Source organism: Lipophrys pholis, assembly GCF_963383615.2.
Source record: "Lipophrys pholis genome assembly, chromosome: 11".
Lineage (NCBI taxonomy): Eukaryota > Metazoa > Chordata > Actinopteri > Blenniiformes > Blenniidae > Lipophrys > Lipophrys pholis.
This window is the reverse complement of record NC_137631.1, coordinates 16,289,455-16,305,045: the sequence shown is the minus strand read 5'-3', so window position 1 is coordinate 16,305,045 and position 15,591 is coordinate 16,289,455. Positions and strand designations below refer to the sequence as shown.

Here is a 15,591-nt window from a genome sequence, read left to right as displayed (position 1 = left end):
CAAGAGGGTGAAACTTCTAACATTTCTTCTCAAAACTCACATCCATCTTGTGCAGAAACAAAATTGAAAATCAGAATGAATCTTTTTTCGGATCAACCAATATATTTCATTTTATTTACATCTTATTTCATTTTGATTGGCTCCGGAAGTCTGAATTGTCCCCCCCAAAAAACCTGCAGATTTCATGGCACAATTTCTCACATAACCCCATAGATTAGCACCACTGACAGCCTCAGACAAGCTGTTTCAATTCCACACGTCATATATAAGACAACAAGGGCTGATGCTGTGAGGAAGTGTTCATTCTTTTCTGGAATGCAGGTTTTCATGAAGTTTTAAAAAGGGTTGGATATTTATATATAATAGATGTATTGTGATCCACTTTTGTTCACTCTTCTTAAAATGGAGAAATGAATAAACTTCATTAATAAACTGTTTTCCCTATCACTGGAAGCCCTTTGTCACATTGCATGAAAGCCCCTCTTTCTGCAGGCCTGCCTATCACATGGTCACCAGCCCACGCTGAATACCCATACGCACACAGTTTTTTTTTTTCTAATATATACTATGTAGATTTTCCATGAAGCCACCGTGCATGGTTAACCAGGACAGTTGCAGGGTGACAAGGTCTTATCCGGTCAGGCAACTAGAAAAATGAATGGGAAAATCCTATAAAGTATGACCTAATTTTAAACTTTAGCCTGCAGCTAATAAACTCCGTACTAGTAAAGTAGGCTAATGCTTGACCCTTTCTGCCTTGCAGGATAGTGGGCTGCTGGCTGAATGGGGAGCATCATGAGTGCAGAAGCTGCAGCAGCCTCTCATAGCAGGATTTCCCTTTTAAATCTTTAAGTTGTTTGCCTGTGAGAGAAAATGTAGTATTACGGGAGAAGAGGAGCAGGCGACATAAACATCCGTTGCTGTATATCTTTGCAGTCACACTTGGTTGGAGCTAATCTTCACTGATGCAGAGGATACATTTCTTTTTTTTATATCACTACTGTCTAGACAGAAACCTGCAAGAAGAGCTTTTAATATTCAACAACTGCGTTGTATCTGGGAAAATTAAGCATGTGCATTCGTCAGAAATATGAAAAACATGACAAAGGCAGAGCACACTGCTTTTGTAACTTAAATCCTTCAGTAAAATAGGGTCAAAAGCTGGTGTCTGCCTGCATTGACTGCACTGAAGAAGCATCTGAATTTAATCTTCCAAAGACTCAAATGTCCTCAATGGCTCAGCGCTAAAAAAAAACAAAAAAAAAAAAAACGGGGACAATCCCAGACAATTGACATATTATTGTTTGTAAAACACTGAGACAGTAAAGGTGTTTTTCACGTCATTGTTCCAGTGACCTGTGAGGCAGGTCAGTCACAATGAAAGCTATATATAGAGATGACAGTGCATCAAATTAAATTACCACCTAAATTGTGGCTGGGCAGACACTGATCTTGGCTGAGTACATCAGTTAAGTACAGTCACTCATACTTTGTCAGAGTAATGTAGCACAGAAGCAGATGGAAGCAGCTCCCACCAGACTGGTTAAGCAAAGAGAAATATCTGAGAGCATGAGTCATCCCCATTCCCGCTTTCTACATCTCCGTCTCATTCACTCGTTCTCATTGTCTTTCTCTCTGCCATGCTCAGCAGCACATGAGAACACTGCTTGACCAAGAATACAACCTCATTTCCATATTTCATGCAAAAATAGACTGCATGTTCAACGTTTAAAGTAAAGTTCTGGATGATTTCATATATATATACGTGTGTGTGTTTGTGTGTGTGTGTGTGTGTGTGTGTGTGTGTGTGTGTGTGTGTGTGTGTGTACAAATGGTATTTTACTTCTGGATCAAAACTTTATGTATCGTCCTGAATACTAAATTTAACTACGATGAATATACTAGGAAACCAAAGTTAACAGCTTTATAATGTTTTACTTACAGCCATTCAGCCAATCATGAGTGTTAAACCACTTTATGTAGCACACCGTTTTGCTCCCTAAACTCCATTACCAGCATTAACAATACCATCAATCTGTATTATGGGATAAAGATTAGGCTGTCTACAAAGCTAAAGCAGCAATAAGCTGGTAAAATGTTCTCACAAGGAAAAGCATACCAAATAACATTTGTCACACACCCGTTGTAATAGTGCCTTGTGTCGTTTTGCTTTATACTTCTTTCCATGTCATTATGATTTGAAGGCGTCATATTTTAACAGTTTTATTAAAAAGCAGCACATGCCCGATAGCTTTTTCTTTAATCAAGTGGAGTAATACTTTGTACTGCCCAATAGTGGATTATTGGTTCACACTATTAATTGTGTCTCATGTAGACTTCCTGTTGTCCAATGGGGTTTGATACAAATGCATTTTACTTCTCTATTACAACTATGCACAGATAGTTAGATAAACAAATACACCCAAAAGCCACACAAGCAGACTTCAAATATCTACCTGTCCAATAGTTGTCCACACCGAGTTCCTGCTTCAGCCAATTTCCTGATTTATCAGCTGTTCTCCATTGTTTCAACAGACAGTGTATAAAGTTTGCATCACTCTTCTCAGTATGTAAAGTTAATGTAACACAAATACAATTGTTTTGTGATTTATCAGATTGTGTTTTCACTATGAAATATTCCGTTATCCATATTACCCATAACACAAAACTATCAAAGTTGCTGCCGCTACTAGAAAAAAGGAGTCAAGGGCAACATTTAAAGGAGATTTCTTGGCACATTTGAGCATAAAAATCTGTTGTGACGCCTCTGACTGGAAAAATGAGAAACCTTGATGTTTCATTGCAGATTTTGAGGTGGTTTAGCAACAGAAACAGGTTTGATTCACATTTGAATTACATTTATCATGTGTCTGAGTTCACATTTTTCTTACACAAGCCTCTTATTGATTTGCATGAACTGAACAGAGAAATGTGCATTTCTATTTAAATTTTTTCTTTAATAAGTAAAGCAGGAACACACACATCTTCACAGAGAGATTTGGGACCAAAAATTAACTAAAGGTGTTCAGGTCAAGTGTCACATTTAAAGACAAAAAATCCAGCATGTGAATGTGAAATTAAGCAGTTTACGATATAAGAAAACAATAACTTGTATATGTCACGATCAATTGTCCAACTTTTGAAACACTATTTTCCCTATTCCCGACGTTAGTGAAATCACCACCGAGGTGACAAAAGACAGCAAGTTAAACCAGGGTCAAGATTAGTGGGTTCCCGGGATCAGTGTGAAAGCAACATTAGAAAAACAAGAACACAAAGGTTCACAACCATCTGTATCCAACCCACGCCAGGGAATACACAATTCTCACTGCAAGCTGTTGTGGTACATCCGCTCACAAATACATCATGACAAACAAAATATTTTGTGTAATTCACACGAGGCTTTCACTCACTTCACAAAGCTGCACATAAAACCTTATGGCATGTCCAAATAAGAGCGAGCACCGGTCTTACCTTGGTGTGGAGCTTAGATAACTGCTTTTCATCCAGGTAAGTCTGAGTGTAGACGCGTCTCTTGTAGCGAAACTGCAACATAAATACAAAGGTACTTAAGTTTATTTCTTGTATTTGTGAACTGGCTGCCTCACAAAAGTACTAGACCAGAAAGAGACGAGTACACATATATTAAAAGTCATTTAAAAAAAAAAAAAAATAATAATAATGTCAGTATCAGCTTCTCAAAAGACCACGCAGAGTGAAATAATTCATCCGATATTAGTTTGCCTTTTGAGAGAGCAAGCGAGAGACGGGAGGAAGAAAGAAAATGAGAGTTTTGACTCAATAAACTTTGAGTGACATCTCAGGAGAAACTATTTATCTGTGTATGGTTGTCACAACTTTTCATGCTTATCTTCTCCACATATTACATCTTGCTTGAAAACTGACCTCCTTGAAGCTTGTGCATAAAGTATCGATTGCAAAGCAACAAAGGAAAAGATTTCCAGTCTCAACTAAAAATAAAAAAGGCACCAACAAAGCACTGCTCCGAGGGTTCAAAGATGAAAAAAAAAAAAAAAAACGACTTCATTCATTACAGACGGGTGGAAGTATTTTTCAATCCCTCCAGGATATTGTAACTTATTTCTGTGGCCAAAGACAACACTTCATTTAGTTGCCGGTTTTCTATTTGAAGAAGTTAAATGCACTTTGTGGCATTTTGGGGGATTCTTGCGAGGGACGTTGTGCAAAATTGAGGGAAGCTACTAAAAGGAGGTAATATATTTATTAAGTATAATTAGAAACTACAACTGTATTAAGAAGCAACAAAAAAAGTGCTTTTTTTAAAAAAAAAAAAAAAGGTTTAAAAGCAATTTTTGAAAAGGGTCCAACAATAGATGAGGACCATGACAGACTTGACCCACACAGGGTTATACCTTGACAAATGCATTATTCTGTTTTAATATTGGCACAATTGCTTTCACCTCATCATTAGGTTACTTATTAGGTTTAGTTTCTTCAAATGATAAATTGAGGTGATCTGTGTTTTTTTAAGTACGGGGGTTGGGTTTCAGAATATAATAATAATAATAATAAATAGGAATGAGAAGGTACAAACAGCTTGCTTTTGTCATCAAAAGTCAATAACTTAGGAAATTAACCAATAAAAAATGATGACATTTTATAACCATGACAATAACATCACAATCATCAATTAGCATGCAAGCAGAAATTTGCATATTGTTCAAATACCCGCAAACATTTGTATTGTGCCCATCAATCTAATTCAAACAGCCTTTCTAAAGGAGTGTTAAAAAGATGTTTTGATGTTTTATTATGATGGTTAACTCAAAAGCCATAAGACTCTTGTGCTTTGACTGCTGCAAAATGGCTTAGTGATTCAGCACCACTCAGCTCTGATACGATTTTTTCCAACTTGTCAAAAGCCGGATCATTCGATTCATTAGGTCTGCTGAAAACTGCTTGTTTAGTGCACAAGATTTACTGAACTCTGACAGGCTGTAATAGCTTTCAAAGTTTTGTGAGTTCCACTGCCCAGGACTCACAGGGTACCTCCGGTCTCTTGGTGTCCGAGTGTGTGCACATTTAATTACACATCCTGGATGTGCACACATGTGCAGGAGTGCAATCGTAGTCGTTAGGACATTTAGGCTGCTCGTCACATGTAGGTTAAGGGTCGGCATGGGGAAATAAAACATTTGGAGACATATACTTATTGCTGAGGTTAAGATTACAGTGTGCAGCTAAGGGAACTGATGTGTGTCACTGAATGATCTTACAAAGATTGAAATAATGCCTCTAGGTGTGTCAGTATGTTCACATCTGAGTCTTCACTAACGAGTAACAAGGATTGTGAGCTGCTAATCCAGACCTGTCAAAGATCTACACACTGGCCTGAGGGAATAACAGGTTTCTAAACCATACACACACACACACACACACAGACACAGACACACACACGCGCGCGACAACACAGCGTGGCAGCATACACACAAATACAAGAACTGATCAGGATCAGTGTCGGCGCCTGTACATCTGCACTGTAAGCTTTTAAAAGTCAAACTGCGAACTTGAGGGAAGAGAAACAGATGAAATGCTGGGTTCAGACAGAACATAGACAAGAACGAAAGCTATGACGAAAACACAATTGTGGGAATAGTTTCAACTGTTATTTTATTGGCTTCTAAATATTGTATGTCAGACCTGTCCCATTAGCATATCATAACTCTAGCTCTAACTGGCACGCCACCCGTGTCTGACATTTATGATATCAAGAGACGCCATTTCAAACTCCTGCTCCACTGAATTTAATCCTTAAACAGAGACATTAGATCCCATCAGGTTTTTATTCACCATCTACAATCTCCTAAAGCGATGTGCAGGCTTTTGCAATGACATCCACCCCAAAATTTCCTACTCCAAAGATTTTACTTTCCTAAAATCACCCAACACCTTTACACCACTGTCTGTAAAGTGAAATAACGCTAAATACCTGTGATTCTCTCAGATCACAGAGCCATGATGGACAAGTACCACAATTACCTCTAGGAGACAGACAACACACTGTCACCGAGTGCAGCATTATTGCCACAAGGTTTGACTGACATATCATGACAGACAAAACATAGATTGTGCCTAAAATGATTCGCACACACCCTCAGCTGCAGTGTAAAGCAGTGAAGGGCATGTGCACACATTTGCACAGCGTCATGTGACCAGTACAGACACACTTCAGTGGCAATGAGCAGAAATTAATTGAACAACAAGAACGGGAACCATGTGTTTATGAAAAAATATGACCTCAGGCACTCTTGTGTTTTGTGCAGGAAGGTCACCGTGATAATACACGAGATACTGGGGGGGGGGGGGGGCATTCTCCTTTGCCAACTAAAGGCTAAAAGTACAAAAGGCTGCACTTAGCAACTGATTGTCTGTTGTTGTGAGCCCACCTTATATACTATATGAACGCGATTTATCTAAAAACAACCAAATATAATTCTTGTGTTTGGATACTAGTTCAAAACTACACAGTGTTATGACAATAACAGTTATTTGGAAGGAGAGAAAGCACGCGCACACACACACACACACACACACACACACACACACACACACACACACACACACACACACACACACACACACACACACACACACACACACACACACACACACACACACACACACACACACACACACACACACACACACACACACACACACACACACAGATTATGTATATCCCCCCCGTTTCACACTTCTTATAGCCTCATACATACACATGATGCACACCTACCTCCAGGTAAGGTACAGGTGCAATGGATGGGAAGGGATATTCCCTTAGCTGTCTCTCCTCATCCAGAAACTTGCCAGCCTTGCCGTTGTAAGCCGGCTGGAATAGGCCATAGTTGAGCACATCCTTCAGGCTCTGGTTGAGAGTGCACAGGATTCTCTGCTTGGACCGCCAGATTGGAGCATCCACATTGAATTTCATACATTTCTGCAGAGATAAGAGCAAAGAGGGAGGAAGGTGAAGCATGTGTCATTTTTCGGACGATCATATGTTCCATTTTAAATGAAGGAAAACAAAGAGATTGAGGAGTAACAGTTCACTGATATGATTTCACTGATATCTCAAACTTTCAGTGCCAATAAAATGCCCTTGTATTATCAAACCAGTCATAAAAGAGCCTGCTACAACCGAGAGACATTAAAAGAGTATTAAACCTTCATTGTCACGCCTGAGGCAGGATGAAAGCTTTTTTCTTACAACAAGCAACTCCCATAGGTAAAGTGGCATTTGACCATTCGCCATTAGTTTTCTCAGAAGGTCATCTGAAGAGCCAGTGGTAGCTATTACAGTAAACTAAACTAAACTGTAATCTAAGCAAAAACGTTGACAGAATGTTCTTACCTTGCTGACACCCCTTTTTCAGTATCATAAATGTGTATCTACATAAGTGTGCATTATTCATGCTTGTAAAATTAAGTACCGGTATAACAATATACAAGAGCTACTCCAGGTCACAGTCTGGATTCCGGTGGGAGAAATATGGCACACGAAAGACCGTATACAATATGCAATGCATACTGCGCACGCAAATACATCTTTGAGATATCACTCCTGCAGTCCCTCCGAATAGTTTAAGCCAACAGTTAATTATTAGTGGATTATGCTTAATTTAATATGTAAACAAAAGGGCTGTCCACTTTAAAACTATCTGGCTTAGACTGGAGAGCGGAGGGTTATGATGAGGGCAGAGCACTTCCCTCCAGTTACCACATTGTGGAGCCGAAGCTACAGATCAGAGAGAGAGAGAGAGAGAGAGAGAGAGAGAGTCAGACAGATCCATGATCATTCAATCAATCACTGCCAATTGCTGTATTGACTTCAGAAAAATCCGATTCTGCACGTTAATTTTAACTCCCAGACACAAGTGTAGAGAAAATACTTTTTTTTTTTTTTTCTTCTCATGGCAATACAATAAGATCGTCACATGCAAATATCCGAAGCATTAACTTTTGACCTGATGAAAAGTGGCATAACAAACCATTATAAAATCTGTGGGTCAAATGTCATAGGAGTATGCATAATTGGCAGAGTATTACCACAGAGTTGGAGTTTTAAAATATTTATGAGTTCGCTAACAATGACTAAAGTGAGTCCTTTCTGTACTGCTTCAGGCTTCATATAAGGCGTCCGACTGTGGCAAACATAACTTTGTTGTGAAGGGACCAAAGTAATCAGAAATATGTCTGCCACTGAGGCATTCCCATTACTTTTGAAATGGAGGTAGGTTTTGTTTAACCCTCTCCCCATGAGACAAACATTTTAAGATTGGTGATGCATAAGATCACTTGCGGATCAGGACAGCAACCTCTATTTCCCATTATGGCAGTCTTAGATAGCAGTCAGTAATGGAGAACTGCAAACATGCAGCTGCCCTTAATATGATAAACTCTGAAAAATTTACAAAACACAGCAAATGACAGACAATTTATTTCCTTCACATGGGTAAGAAATAATGATTTGGAGCAATTATGAAGAGAAATAATCATTGTATTGTCTGAATCTTTTTAACCAGGTAGAAAGCTTTCCGATTTGGTTGAACCTTGATGAGTAATTCAAGCACCGAGACATCCTTACATGGCCCACTTTTGACATTCAATAACAAATAAGCCCACTCATTATCTGTTCGATTTCAGTCGTGTTTACAATGATTGAGACTCTTTTTATTTTTCCAGTTATCAGTTGACCAGTCAATCCAGGCACGTGCCGTTTTCAGGTCTGCCTCCGTGCCATACTAACATAAAGTCCCATGCAGAGAAATTGAAAGATTTATTATTATTTATGAAGGAGGAGCACCAAAAAAACCTTCATTCCAAAAATAGACCAGTGGCCATTAGTGGTTACTTCTACAGTATATGTAAAAAAACATCCTGCTGATATTGGGTCTTTGTTTTTCACTTGTGAAACATCTTTTTTTTTTTACCAACTCTCTCAGTGAATGCTTTGAATTTTCTTCTTTGAATGCAAATGCTGGAAATCAACCCATTTGAAGTGAGGAAAAATAATGAACCTCTGCAAGGTTATATTTAATCAGTTGCGTGGTGCCTTACCTTGATTATAGTTATAAAAGTGATGGCACAAGATGTACATTTACATTAATACATTTCTGAATAAGTTGTTCTCGGTGGTCCAAAGGAGGAAATAACATGATAAAATAAATACAAATGGAAGTCGGAAAATGATACAGCCTTGGCCAGACAACTCTGAAAATACACATATAGCAGCGCAGTGGTCCAGAGGTTAGCACTATGGCACTGTGATAAACAGGAAAACTGTAGTAATAAAAGCAGGGCTGCTTTTGTTTTAAGTAAACTTATCGGCGTTCATTACCAATGACCATGTCATTATTGTAATTTCTAACAACTCCACGTCGCTCTGTCTTTCTTCTTGTCTGCAATATTTGATTATGATTTCACAAACTAAATTGGATATTTTCTTCCATGACTACTTTATACCTATTGATGAAATGTAGGAGGAGAGATTAGAGGAAAGACATAATCATGAGAAAAGACACATATTTTCTCAAAATAAGTTTTGCAAACAAGCAAGCAAGAAGACCATCAGCAGGAGCGTCACTTAATGCAAATGCTTTATAAAAGATCAATGGCTGGACGTTGTCCAAGACATTTTCTTGGATGGAGCAACTGACTCATATTATGACCGTATAATAACCTAACTGAACTTCATATAAAACAATGGATTTAATTTCAAGCTGATTTTGGAAAAACATTTATTTTTGAAACTCGATCACAAAAATCTTTCAACCGTTAGTGACGTGACCTGATCCCTCTTAAATGTGTCATCTAACTGTTGCATCAGCTGCTTCTTTTGAGTCACTGCAAGTGACCAATCCTCTATTACAGTTGAAGGCAAGAATGAGATAGTTTGTCACATAAAATAAAAAGCTGGGAAATAAATACTCATGAAAAATCAACCCACAGAGCTCGAACAGTTCTTGAAACCAAAGAGCGGCACAATGAGGGGAATTGGCAAGTTTAAACAGATGAATGCAAATTAGTTTTTTTAGGTCACACTGCAACCGTCTGTGCAAAACAAATTTCATTAGCTCATGAATCACATGTAAGGTTCCTCTGTTTCTGTTTTTATGGTTTATACAATAAACCAAAAAATCATGCGGTATCACTATACTTTGTTGATGGTAGTGTCTAGCGCACAAGCAAGGCAGCCACTGTTCAACAAAAACACCACAATCTTAAATCATGTTCCAAGTACTGTTGAATAAATTTGAGTCCCAATTAAAAACCATTAACGCGAGGCTGGGCTCCTCAAGACAAACAACGAAAACAAAGCAGAAAGAATACATCGAATGCACTAGGGTGCAGGGCGATGGCAGGACATTTTAAGCTATTAGGTCATAACAGAAAGTTTCGAGACATTAAGGATATGCATAGAAGTGCTTAGAGCAAATACCACAAGGATCTGCAACAATAACCAAAGCTAAAAGAGAGTATCGCTGATCAAAGTTAGAACTTGACCATAAATCAGACAGAGAAATTCACTAAAACATTATGAGTTACAGCTCAGTAAGGTTTATGCTACAATGGGTGGAAAAGACAGTCTCATAGTAATATACCATTTTGTGCTCTCCTTCTTTTGTGAAAAGCCTAAATGTGAATCCTCGTTACTACAAGAGGTGGCAAGTCAGCAGATATACACTGTTTTGCGATCCGTTTTCTTGTGCGTCTGAAAAACAGGCTTTTCTCAAAAAGTCTAAATGTAAACTATGAATTAATCTCTCCTTTTACTTATAGAGGAAAAGAAAATATATTACTGGAGAAGAAAAAGGAGAAACCAATAGAGTTACACAATCATAGCCTGGGGGTCCGGGTGATGGAGCAGAGTGAGATAGTGAAAAATGTCATTAAACTCTAATATCAATTCATATTATCTGCATTGAAGGACTGTGTGTATGTGTGTGTGTGTGTGTGCGTGTGCGTGCGTGCATGTGCGTGTGCGTGTGTGCGTCTATCAAAGGACACAATCTGACAGCACAATCCATACAAATTTTGGAAATCTTCAGATGGTAGAAACTATAAGATGGAGATGGTTCTTTTGAGAAAATGGACTGCCACTCTTCCAGACTTAAACAAGATTTATTCCTTCTATGTTTCCACAGTACCTACCTCCTCCATGTATGCTGAGCTGGTGCCACAGTAAATGGGATTATGACAAGGATAACCATGTCATTTAACACGGCAGCAAGAAGGTGTCAGTCTTAAAGCACTGCTGCCCGATGGAGCCCAGATATTATTAACTTACAAAAGACGCAGGTGATGGGAGAGCAAATGAGCAACCAGAAACTCTGTTTAACCAGTAATAACTGAAACCAACGACAGTTCAGGGATTTTCTGCTCATTACTTGCAATAAAACAGACACTAAAAGACCCATTAAGAAGATTATGCTACAGAGACAAAACCTACAGCTGCCTGCCAGAAGAGGGGAAGCAGTAGGTGTGCTGATGTGAGCCACTGGTAGGCTTTCTACTGTTACAGTCCTTCAGATAAGCCATCGTTCCTCTCCGGTATCTTGATATGTGACGGTTTATATAACAACTGGTGAGGCGTAGCTAACTGCTGCTCCGTCACATAATATTGTATTTAAAAATGCATTTCATACATTATAAATGAAATACTACTGCGTCTGCTGCCTCTAGTCTGTTGGAAGGCAGGTCATGCAGCTTTAATCCCCAATGGCCAGTTGTTCCTGAAAGATGAGAAAGATGCTGACCTCAAAGTGGTCCTGAGGATGTTAAAACAATTTAAAAGAAAAAGTGTTCATTGCGAGCGATCCATGTAGTTTGTTTTCCCCCTCCAAACCGTCATATATCTTGTTCAATTCCAATCACCTTTCTTGATGATGGAGCAAGTAATTGGTGTTAATATGTATGTGGTAAAAGATGCATGATTCATAAAAACAACACACATGTTGAGTTCTATATTCCCCAAATTAGGGGTGGTTTGAACAATGACAATAATAAAACCATATATAATTTCAGTGTGCATCAGTAAATTATATATTTGATTAACTATACGGGCTAGTAAAACAAACAACTAAAACTATTCAGAAATCAACAATTCTTCAAATGTCCAATCAGACGTATTGCAATAACTATAACATATGACAGAAAGAACTTGCTCATCTTGTGATTAGTATTATATGTAGCACTATTTTTTGGCATTAAAAATTCCTTAAAGAAATAAACGAGGAGGAAACAAGCAGCAGCTGTTATGGCGATGCACAGTTATCTGCTGCTCCAGCCTGAGGTAATAATGTTTCTGCTTTTTCATCCGACTGAGTTGGACAGCCATGTGACAAAAGCAGCTTCTGCCCCAACCCAAGGAAAACAACCGAGAAACCAGCTTACAGAAGATTTACCTGAATTATAGAACACCGCTCTCCAGCAGTACTCTACAAGCATATCAATTTTTAAAAGTGTTTTTACGGGGAAGCATCTGTTTTAATGTTTGATTATCTGTTTTGGACCCCTTTTACTAATTTGCCAAATTAAATCAAAATCACAAGTGCAACCACCTTGCAACTAAATTGTGTAACACAAACTGAGCGGTGGAGATCCTCAAAACCTATTAAGTGCGTGTGAGTAAAATACACCTGCGTGTGTCAAAAAGGTAAATCCTCAGTGAAATGGTCACTGAGTCTTCATCCACTCAAGCGTTCCGTGCTCAGCCATGTGTGACTACATTCTCCAGGAGGAGTCAAGCCCTCGTCTTTATCCTGCACTCACACACCATAACAATGTCACAACAGATCCAACGTAACTCAAAGAAAGAAACTAACACGAAATGTGAACCAATGTTGGATATGTAGTTTGATCTAAGAGTGTGTTTTAACATTGCAGATCATAAATATGGACACGTTTGTTTGAGGGACTATTTACTTTCTATGTGTAAACACACTTATTTCTTTCACATTATACAAATGTAACTGTTAAAAGAAAATGTCCTTGAAATCATCAGAGCCATATAATCTTAATATAACATTCCTGCTTTAATGACTGCAGAAGAGAATGGGAAAAAATAAGATCCATAGGGAGCTGTGGTTAGTTCATGATGTGAGAATAGCAGAATTAGAACAGAAGATACAGCGGCAAGTATATGTATGAGGAGTTTCATAAGATGCCCCACTACAACCACAGAGACATGACTGGTCACAGCACTTTAAGGTGCAGTTGTCATAAATACTGAATCCCAGGTTTTTCTTGTTGTTTTTGTATTCCTACACCCAGTGTTGCCTTTTGTGTTTATCATTGTACCTCCACAGCAAACTCATTCACACTCCGACTGAGATCCGACAACGCGTAACCTTCATATCTTCAGCCTCCCCACTGAGTTCACACTCTCTCCTCAGAGGCGGCGCCTTGATCTTTTGTCTGGTTAAATTAGACACGTTAAGTGAAGGCTGATTGGACAGGAGAACATAGGCTTCAGTGAAGAAATGTGACACAAGCTGTGGTTCAGACGTGTTGAACACGGCAGAACAATGAGCACAGGAAGACAGAGAAGATTGTGTAATCTCAATTAATTACTGTTTGAAATAGTTTGATGCGAGATATGGATCATTGGGAGTTAGGAGATATGAAGCTGACAGGGTTTAAAAGGTATTAGCCGCTCCTTATGGATCTAAGTATCTCAAATAATGGTATTTTCGTTCCTCTTTTTTTTTAACTATGACAGCTACAAAAAGAAGAAAACCGCAACTCATACCATGGGACTTTAATCAAGGGTGTTATTGTGATTTAGCACTAATACCTCAAAGCAAAAATACCCCTGGTTCAAACCTGCTGGCTTTCAGGCTGGGGAAATTGCATATATATATCTTTAGTGTTGTTCAAAAAAAATTTAAGGTAGCAGTTAGCACTCCAACCACACAGAGATCTCAGTTTAAGTCAGAAAGGCCTTTCTGTGTCGAGTTCGCATGTTTTCGTTGTGTCTGCAGGGTTTTTATACTACGTCTTCCTCCCACTACATAAGTATGTGTGTGAGTGTGTTTTAGAGTGATTTTCAGCAAGACAGTGGAGGTTACTGCCTTGATGGACTCATGATGTGTTCAGATAGGTTTACATAACCCCACGACCCTAACCTGGGAAAAGTGGGTATAAATTAGGGAGAAGAAGGTCAGTGAAGTTAGTGTTGGCATTAATACATGCCTGATCCCATGCAGTACATTCACAAAGCTTTGTATTGTACGTAATATATATTTAGACAAACATTTATAATTCATTATAAATATAGATAACGTCCAGCTTTACATTTGACCTCACCAAACCAAAACCTAGTGAATTTGTGGCAGATTTGAGAATTAACCCCTCGTGTTCATAGAGTGATGAATACAGATCTTCTCAAAATATTAGTTATACTAATTTCTGGTTGAGAGCGGTCTGTGCTGAGGCATAAAACTACAAAATATATAGTGGAACATTCTTCACACCTATTCTAAAGACTTAGCACCTGTAAATATTACACAGAGTCAAATTTATAGATGCAATAAAGGTTTTAATAACTCAGTAAACACGTTGGTAAATATCATAGGTTTTCTTCATTAAAATTAAACACCCTGGATTAAGGATGAGCACAAAAATTTAAAGATAATAATATTAAACAATTGAACTCTATACTGAAAATTTAAGCTCAGGACTATTTTAGAATTGTTGTCCAACATGAGTGGCATCTCCATCACGGGAAAATAAAAGACAACCCAGTGTAGATTCAAGCTCAATTAAAAAGTATAAACAGGTTAAGCGAGTATGCACAAACACAAGACGTACCCTTTAAGAGATTACGACAACTGAATTCTAGACAAAGACAAAAAACACCCTACTACTTAAGATGTAGTGTGTGTGTGTGTGTGTGTGTGTGTGTGTGTGTGTGTGTGTGTGTGTGTGTGTGTGTGTGTGTGTGTGTGTGTGTGTGTGTGTGTGTGTGTGTGTGTGTGTGTGTGTGTGTGTGTGTGTGTGTGTGTGTGTGTGTGTGTGCGTGTGTGTGTGTGATGATGTAAGCAAGGATGATGCATGGAGGACATCACTATTGTATCTCTTAAGGCACAGATGGCATCCAGTATCAATAGGAGGAGACAGGGGCATTGTTGTTGCCTTTTAGCACAAAGTGATGCATCAACAGAGAGGAGAAAGAAAGAGTGAAGCATAGTGGTGAAAGAAGAAGGGAGAAGTGCTGAGATGATGGAGTGTAATGACTCTCACACAGCCGTGTCTTCATCTCCCAAGACCTCTGGCTGTCGCTGCCCAGATGACATATGCACTAATTAACACGGCTGAGCCTCCTACTGGAGGTGGGGAGAGCTACGAGTCCTACCCAAAGCTCCGAAGGGATACGGTAATACAGATCACAAATAGAGCAAACATGTGTTGGCTCCCTTGTAAACCAGATTATGCAGTGGGTGAGCTTAATACAGTTTAGTGTTCAGATACTACGATGCATGGTATGTGTGTGTGAGTGTGTGCTCATTCAGTCCATGTCCATCCTAGGTTTATTTGACAGATCAAATT

The 15,591-nt window shown here is 38.7% G+C and overlaps 1 protein-coding gene across 1 annotated transcript in view; it reads right to left on the bottom strand.

Moving 5' to 3' along the window:
• Positions 1–15,591, bottom strand: part of shank3a (SH3 and multiple ankyrin repeat domains 3a) — a gene marked incomplete at its 3' end in the record, with an annotated part of 162,246 nt that overhangs the window by 100,637 nt on the left and 46,018 nt on the right. Inside the window, exons 3-4 of the mRNA XM_080475300.1 lie at positions 6,776–6,979; positions 3,475–3,546 (exon numbers count right to left, since the gene is read on the bottom strand). Of these exons, the coding sequence (XP_080331426.1) occupies positions 3,475–3,546; positions 6,776–6,979 (276 nt within the window). The remainder of the gene's footprint in view (positions 1–3,474; positions 3,547–6,775; positions 6,980–15,591) is intronic.